The sequence below is a fragment of the Protomyctophum bolini genome (genome assembly GCF_963924005.1).
Source record: "Protomyctophum bolini genome assembly, chromosome: 24".
Classification (NCBI taxonomy): domain Eukaryota; kingdom Metazoa; phylum Chordata; class Actinopteri; order Myctophiformes; family Myctophidae; genus Protomyctophum; species Protomyctophum bolini.
In genome coordinates this window covers 14,311,355-14,319,510 of record NC_137885.1, presented here as the reverse complement: position 1 = coordinate 14,319,510, position 8,156 = coordinate 14,311,355, and the positions used below count along the sequence as shown (strand labels likewise).

The window sequence follows — 8,156 nt, the reverse complement described above, 5'->3', positions numbered from 1 at the left end:
GCTATAGCCTCTAAATGACCTTTACAATTATATGTAACTCTGGATCCATAAGATCCATTTGGTTCCATTTGTGCACTCTCAGAGGGCCTCTCAGACCCCTTTTCCACCAGTTGGTTCCCAATGGGAACCTGTTCTGTTCTTTTTGGTTCCAGAGCTCCAAAATTGGAACATTAATTATGAATTGAGTGGGCAAAACCATACCTAGGCATCGGCTATATTAAATTGTTTATGGGATCAATATAAGTAAATTTATATATGATGATAACCCTCAAGCCCCCCCCCCGTGACAACCTGATCGGAAGTTAAATCTCCCTGAGTGCACACCCAACACTTCAACACAAGCTCACCATTTTTGATCCAGACGCTGTCATTTTATATTTATTTTACATATTATTATATTTGAGCCACCATGTCGGATCATAAAACATTCTCTCAAGTTCAACTAAAGTGGAGTGATCTGCCAATAGGAACAGGCTATACAGAGTGATCTGCCAATAGGAATAGGCTATACAGAGTGATCTGCCAATAGTAATAGGCTATACAGATGGAAGATTAGGCTTAGTGTCAAGCAGGGAGGCACTGGGTCCCATTTGGTATGACCCGGCCGGGGATTGAACCCCAACCTCCCAGTCTCAGGGCGGACACTCTAACCACAAGGCCACTGAACATTTCTGCTGCATTGACATAAAACAACCTCATCGTTTGCAAATAGTTACTAAATACTAAAGTAGCAAAAAATGCACAAATCAAGGCAAGGTTGGACGAAATTTAGAAAGGAGAACTTCAAGTGAAGTTAAAGTGCCGAAGTTGTAGTTTTGTTTTTGTGCGTTTTGACCATTAATCCCATTCAGACCCTGCTGGTACTGTAAGTCAGTGGTTTTCAACCCTTTTCATATCAAGGCCCATTATTTATTCAGCATTTGAGCCACGGACCACCATTTGATGACATCTAGCCCCTCGGACCCAAAACTAAAGAATATTTTGTTATCTTTGGCACACTGTATTGATGTTGGTACCATGAGATAACAGGCAAACGTTGATCAAAATAACAACTCTTCTACATTTTCTAATTGTGTAAAAAAGTCTACAGCAACGCAGAGGTTTAACAATAATGTAACTCTTGAGAGCGTAAAATGAAACCGAATGGACCCGTACGTGTCCATTCTGTGTCATTTTACGCTCTAGATCTACAAGGGTCCATTTGTCTCCATCATTTAGCTGTGGCGGGGACCACCTGGAACCCCCTCAAGGACCACTGGTTGAAAACCACTGCTGTAAGTGACAGACTGACGGTGCCGTTTGTTTGCACACTGGTCCGTTTAGATGTGTTCTGGGTGGTTCTGGAGACATGTGATGAAGTCTTTGACCGCCTTTCCCTCAAAGCAGATGAGGTAGACAGCGGAAAACAGAGGAAACCTGTAGGTCAAGCAGAACCATGCGGATCAATCAGATATTTCAGGAAATGTTTAATAAATAATGAGCTTTAATTGACGTGGATCTCGGGCCAATGGCGCTTAGTGTTAATGTCTGTTCCCGACACTGATTTAAAAAAACCTTTCCTCTGAACAAAAAACATTTGAAACCTGGTCATCACATGAATGCAATTAACAAGGCTTCAAATGTATACGAATCACATACATTTAACCTTCTACAATGTGCTACTCATTATATTGTTGCTGGCCAGAGAATGACATTTGTGATCCACTGTGCTCATAGTGCACATATCCCTTTTGCGTATCAATCAAAATTAATAATAAGTACAAGTTAGTTGGGTTGCGCAGTGCTAAGAGAAACTGAATGTAAGTTTGATAAATGAGACACCTATAGCTAAGAATCTGAGGAGTCCAATCATGTCATTGACAGAGTGCTGACCGTATATGCGCTTATCACCAAACTCTTCGCTAGATGACATCACATCAACCGGTCCTCCCATGTCAGGTTGAGTTAGTTAAATAGAATAAAGCGCCTACTGTAGTGTTCAGAAAGTAAACATGCATGATCTCCACGGTGCACAACTGGACAAATGTCTAGCCAACTGTGGTGCAAAGTGCATTTACGCGTCGGCTCCAGAAGATGGGGTAGGAGTGCTGCAGTGTACATGGAATTTGATGGAAAGTTGACAGGCTAAGATTATTGGTTGGATTGTCCAACTAAAGCTAGTTAACCCATTCCATCCTTTTGGTGTTTTAAACATGTTATCATTTAGCTATTGAAAAATAGCAGATCTACAAGCTCATAGCGCGCCACAGAGTGCCGCGATATGAAAAATCATGAAAATGTAGTGCAAATCTTTGAATATATATTCTTTCAGAGCGAACATTTTTAACTCAAATCTTTGCTACTGGGGAGGCCCCTGGAACAACATATTTTCAGACGGGGGTCAAATTAATTCATGTCCTTGACATGAAAAAGGTTGAGCAGCAATAACATAGAAACATAGGTTTTTTCAGAAAACTGTCAGGATTTAGAAGACATTTGTAGAATCGTTCCCAGGTCAAAAAGTAGCGCACATGAAAATAGCCGAACTAAAAGCTCCTAAGTAGATCAGCAAACAGGTATAACTCAGGCTTAATCGGTTCGGAGGTAAATGGACTCACTTGTCAGCCATGTCCCTCTTCTTTAGGATCTTGTACACCTGAGCCGAGGTTTGGGGACCCTGGAGCTTTTGGCCGTTGAGCATTTCTGCCTCCAGCTCAGTGATAGACTGGGGGGGGGGGGGGGGGGAAACACACATACAGTACACTGCATTTATGATGCTGCTTTCAGCTCAATCAACTTTCAATACAGTTTTATTAGATGTGTTTTAGTTCCAATCTAACTTTAATTGTAATATTTTACAATGGCTGGGAGTCGTAGGCAGACCTAACTCCCAGTAGAGTATTGTAAAATACCCATAGGCGGATTTACCATTGGGCTAGGGTGGGCTTTTTTTGTTTTAATAATTTGAAATTGTAAAGTATTGCAATCCAATTCAAGTGAGATTTATGTTTAGTTATTGCATAATAATTGCATAGCGCTTGATGTCATTACGGGGCTGCCTGGAGCCACACATTCAGTCATACGAGCCGGGCGGTGCTTAGACGCCCACACGGCAATCAAGCGCTTCCCCAGTACAGCTACAGAGATGCGGAATTAGCTGGGAATGATATGAAGTGATTGAAGGTGTGGGTTATCGGTGAAATTTACAACGGTCACTTGACGGTAACCAGCCAATCAGAATCAAGTATTGGGACTAACCGTTTTAGAAATGTTCTAAAACGGTTAGTCCCAATACTTGATTCGTTTTATCCCATTTTTCATATAAAATGCAAAAACTAATCACCTTGTTGGTTCTGGCGAAGGCCTCGGCCACCTTGCGGTTGCGTCCGCCGTAGCAGGTGGTGATGAGGTCGGCGACCCCGCAGCTCTCCAGGAAGGTGACGGAGTTCACCGGGTCCTTGCAGAAGATCCTGGCGAAGGCCACCATCTCCATCAGACCCAGTCTGATCACTGCAGCCTTGGTGTTGTCCCCGAACCCGAGGCCGTCGCAGAAACCAGCACCCACCGCCACGATGTTCTGCAGGAGGGGAGAGAGAGATGGCCTGGCACAATTACTACATAATCGTCTAAACGCTAGTTATCTGAGATACGGTAGTCGCAATTATTTTGCCATGATTGTCATAATCGTTTCCATGTTGAAGATTTCTCATATATTTTCAAACATTTCCAGGAATAGTGGCAAGATCTACAAGCTCACAATGCGTCACTGTAGATCAGCTATTTTCACTATTACGGTTTTCTAGAAAGTTTGACGTTTTTAAATATGTCAGTATTTGTCATTATCTGCCCTGTGCAACTTCAAAGCCTAAAAGCCGAACAGAGATGGATTTTTTATTCATATGTTCAGGTGTTCAAAAACAAACAAACAAAAAAAACAGTCAAGGAACTGGTTGGAATAACGTGTTCCTTCCACGCTCTATGTCCAACCAGGGAAACTCCCCCCTGTCAGGTATAAAGGAGCAACTTGGACACTCAGGCATGAAGGAAGCATGAGTTCAAGTCTGTTGCTCTCCCCAGGTTGGCGGAGGGTGTGTAGAGCCAAGTATCACATTAGATAATTGACAAAGGGTTGAAAAATGGGTTACAAAATCGTGGGATAAAAATTATAAAAAATAAAAAAACAGTCAGGGGACAGTGGGGGGGGGGATGAAATCCCCTATCTGTGAGAGCGGGGGTGTCGCCGTTGTACACACAGTGAATGGTGGTGACGCGCACACCTGGGCCGGTCCGCGGCCAAATACATTGGCACGAAAACATTAGAGAAGTACTGATTCAGAAGGCACTTGAAGAATTGGCCTCGGGTCTTAAAAATGGGTTAAAGCTTAGAATATGGCTTCACCTTCAGAGCTCCACAGAGCTCCACTGTGTCGCTCTCCTGGACCACCGTGATGCGGAAGTTGGGAGTCTGGAGCATCTCTTTGAAGATGACCCCATTTGCTTCGTTCTTTGCACCTGAACAGGATTAAATTAATGTACAAAAAATAAACAATAGTACATTTTTCAAGATGTAACATTGTGGATTTCGCCAATATAAAGCTCAGTGGCCTTGTGGTTAGAGTGTCCGCCATGAGACTGGGAGGTTGGGGTTCGATCCCCTGCCGGGTCATACTAAAGAACTGGCGGATGGTAATCTGGTGTTTTTTTTATTGATTGAGAATTACAGTACATTTCCAGCACAACTCAATACAAAGACTGTTAACTGTGAGTGGACGACCCAATAAAGCATTACACTTGTTTACAAGAGGGTCCACCTTGTTCAATTCATCAAAACATTTAGAGACGTACAAATAGACACTTCTATATAGCCAAAGAACAGAACAGGAATTCATCATAAATTTACAGTGAGGGGAAAAAGGGGTGGGGGGGACTCTTTCGAATTGCAGCCGTCTGTAGGTGCCCTTTGAGAGCGATTTTGAAGGAGCCACGGTTACCATCCGGCCACTCTACCCCTGAGCCACCGACGCTTAAATCCCTTTGTTCTGATATGAGCATATCAATAATTGGTCTCAAATAACTATGACTTAAAATAGCCTACAGTACACAATTATGTACATTCTGATAGATTGAAAAGTTTCCTAAAACTATACTATACTTTTATCAATCATCAGTTATGTATAGATACAAAATAATGCATGTGTAATTAATTGACAAAATAAGATACTGACACGAATAAATATATATCCAATACATTTGTAAAAAGGAAATCTGACCGATGGTGGTTTCGCAGAACTTCTCGTCTGCCACCTCGTTAGCAATGTTGGCCCCCATCAGGACACTGACGTCAATGCCCAGCTGTTCTCTGATGATGTCTGAGATGAGCTTCAAACCCTCTGGTCCTTCATCCACGCCCTACAGTAAACCATGGTTCAATTACTGGACACAATAGTGATATTTAGTCCAAATATTTTTCGTGGACTAATCTGTCCATTAGGAAATTACAGGCCTGGAAAAGTATTCTGGTTCAGAGACAGGGATCCCTGGCCTGAGCCATGTATAACCTTATCCTTTTAACCAGACGCCCCCCAAAACTTTAAACACCTTTGATTCACAAGACCACATCACGTTGGCTAATCACAAGACCGCATCACTAATCTCTCTGGTCCCCAGGGTAACAGGTACCGTCGCCCATAATCCATCTCGCCCTCGCTTTTTTTCCACCGTCCTCACGCCGACCGCTCGGTGCAGCGGTTCTTGTATTCTTTATTGTATTTGACTGAGAATAAGGTTAGAAATACGTTTAGGGTTAGGCATAGTTTTACTGGTGTTAAGTTTAGGAATAGGGTTAGGTTTAGGCATAGTTTTACTGAGGTTAAGGTTAGGAATAAGGTTGGGTTTAACCGTTTAAGCATAAATGGGCGACTCGTTTGGTATTCGTCCCCAGGATGGGACCAGAGTTAAGAACCACTGGTATTATTATAGGGTTTTACTTTGATGAGTGATATCCCAATGGTTCCCTCTGCAATGTGAGGCTTCATCTGTTCACAGAGTTTCCCAATGAACTGGTGCGGGATGACAAAGACCAGGATCTTGGCTCCCTTCACGGCCTCTGTGATTTCTGGAACTGCAACCTATTCAGACATCAGACAAAGAAGAAGTTGTTTTCCACATTAGCAATGACCGTTATTAGAGCAATATACCCCTTTTGGTGTTTTTAAGCATTCTGTTATACTTCAGCTATTGAAAAATAGCAGATCTACAAGCTACAAGCTTGCAGATGTGCTATTTTTGAAAAATTATGAAAAGGTGGCACAAATGTTTAACTCAAATCTTTGCTTCTGGGGGGTCCTAGACATGAAATAGTTTGAGAACCACTGATATAGAAACATAGGGTTTTTCTGAGAACTGACATGATGTAGAATCAGTTCACAGGTCTAAATGGGTTAAAGAAATACCAAAGGAAATATATCTTAATATTAACTATTGGAGTTCAAGAATGTTTGCATGTATGTTTAAATGTATAAGTAAGCAGGAACTGGGGATGGCAATGAAGGACCGAGAATTCTGGCGTGGCATTGTGAAATCCATGATCTCGACCGTGGTCGAAAAATTATGATGAAATGTATGTTACTGTAATAAGAGTGTAGTTCACAGATCAGATGATTTGTAAGAATGTAGGTCAAAGTTCATCCATCTTATCAAAGTGTAATTTCTTACAATTAATACAATCAAGCCCAGTTCCAAGACTGCAGTAAAAGTCAAATGCACAAGCAACAATATATATAATCATCTGCCTTGGTCTTCAGTAAAAGCCCCAAGAAATGTGACACTTACCACATTTTTGGGCAGCTGATGACCTGGCAGGTATTTGACATTTTCATGCTTTGTATTTATGATTTCTGTGAGTTTCTGTCCCTCGATCATTTCTTCGTAAACCCACATGTTAACTATGGGGTCGAACCTGTTGTTTCCTTTGACATTGTGTCCAATGATCTTGGCAATAGCTGAACCCCTACAAGGCAAGGAAATGAAGGTATGCAGTTAGGATATACTAGCCTACATGTATGGTACAATTTCAACCATCAATGCCAATTCCATAATGAAAATGTATATGTGGCCAATCAACTTGAATTTGATTTTGGCACTACAACGTGGCCCTTTGGCAACAGTCGATAAGGATGCATAGGCTATATATTTGATGGTGAATTAAAGTGGCCATACTTTTCACTGCGTTTACAGGAGAGTGGAAGAAATGTGACTGACATGAATTTGTTAAAAAATGAATGGCTGATGGCGGCCTTATTGGTTTAAGAAAAAACACTGTATTTGTATTTATTTAACACTTAAAAGGACGTGGAGCAGAGAAAATGTGTCAAATTAAACCGGATTGACAGGATTTAATGGTTATACAGCGACTCTGCAGACAGTGGCATGCATGACAGGACACATAACGATGGTAGGCTATTGCATAAATAAATAAATACTTGATGAATTAAATCATGTTCTCTATATCTATACCGTACAAATCAAAACGCAAGTTTACCAGTTCCCAGATCCGACGATACACACTTTCTTTCCGGGCATATTTTCGTTGTTTGCCTATACAACTCCCAAACAGTTGAAACTATGAATTTGGGTTGACTAATGTTTTTAATAACTTCCTCGTACGCCCTTCATGAATCATGAAACAAATACACCCTCGTCCTCCCTCCCTCGGGTTCTTGTTCTCTCCACGCCTCCTCCTCCTCCTCTCCTCTCCTCTCCACAGAACAATCCTAGGAAGTATAGGATTTTTCTCCCACACAACTGGTCTGGGACTGGAACAAAAAGGTAAAATCATTTATTTCTATTGGTGTTCATTGATTGATTGATTGATTGATTGATTGAAGTAGGCCTATTTATTAGTAGTTTTTCATAATTACAGTACATGACAAGCACAACTACATACAAAAACTGTGGGACGACACCATTAAAGCATTACACTTGTTTTACATTACACCAGCTTTCCTTACACTTGTTTACAATAGGGTCATCATAGTTTATATGTAATTCAGTTCGTTGGATTGGGTCATTAATGAAATGATGCAGCAGGTGTCCCAGGCGGGGAATAATAATAATAACACTGTTTTCCAGTGAATTTAGTTTTTTCCACACTTTCTTTCGGAAATCGGAATCCCGAC

The 8,156-nt window shown here is 41.4% G+C and overlaps 2 protein-coding genes across 3 annotated transcripts in view; one reads left to right on the top strand and one right to left on the bottom strand.

Annotated features, from left to right (window-relative positions):
- Window positions 1-7,661, bottom strand: part of LOC308311988 (glycerol-3-phosphate dehydrogenase [NAD(+)], cytoplasmic-like) — a 79,666-nt gene extending 72,005 nt beyond the window's left edge. Inside the window, exons 1-8 of one of the 2 annotated variants that reach the window (XR_013963714.1) lie at window positions 7,520-7,661; window positions 6,811-6,988; window positions 5,967-6,107; window positions 5,250-5,388; window positions 4,379-4,491; window positions 3,323-3,556; window positions 2,598-2,704; window positions 1,220-1,416 (exon numbers count right to left, since the gene is read on the bottom strand). Coding sequence is in view for 1 of the 2 variants with exons in the window: in XM_080758820.1 (XP_080614946.1) it covers window positions 1,320-1,416; window positions 2,598-2,704; window positions 3,323-3,556; window positions 4,379-4,491; window positions 5,250-5,388; window positions 5,967-6,107; window positions 6,811-6,988; window positions 7,520-7,560 (1,050 nt within the window). In the remaining variant the exon portion in view is untranslated. Of the gene's footprint in view, window positions 1-301; window positions 1,417-2,597; window positions 2,705-3,322; window positions 3,557-4,378; window positions 4,492-5,249; window positions 5,389-5,966; window positions 6,108-6,810; window positions 6,989-7,519 lie in introns of those variants that run through there. The other variant, XM_080758820.1, reaches the window with a different exon arrangement.
- A 71-nt stretch (window positions 7,662-7,732) lies between these two features.
- Window positions 7,733-8,156, top strand: part of LOC308311476 (oxysterol-binding protein-related protein 11-like) — a 34,271-nt gene continuing 33,847 nt past the window's right edge. The window contains exon 1 of the mRNA XM_080758162.1: window positions 7,733-7,806. The gene's annotated coding sequence lies outside the window, so the exon portion shown is untranslated. The remainder of the gene's footprint in view (window positions 7,807-8,156) is intronic.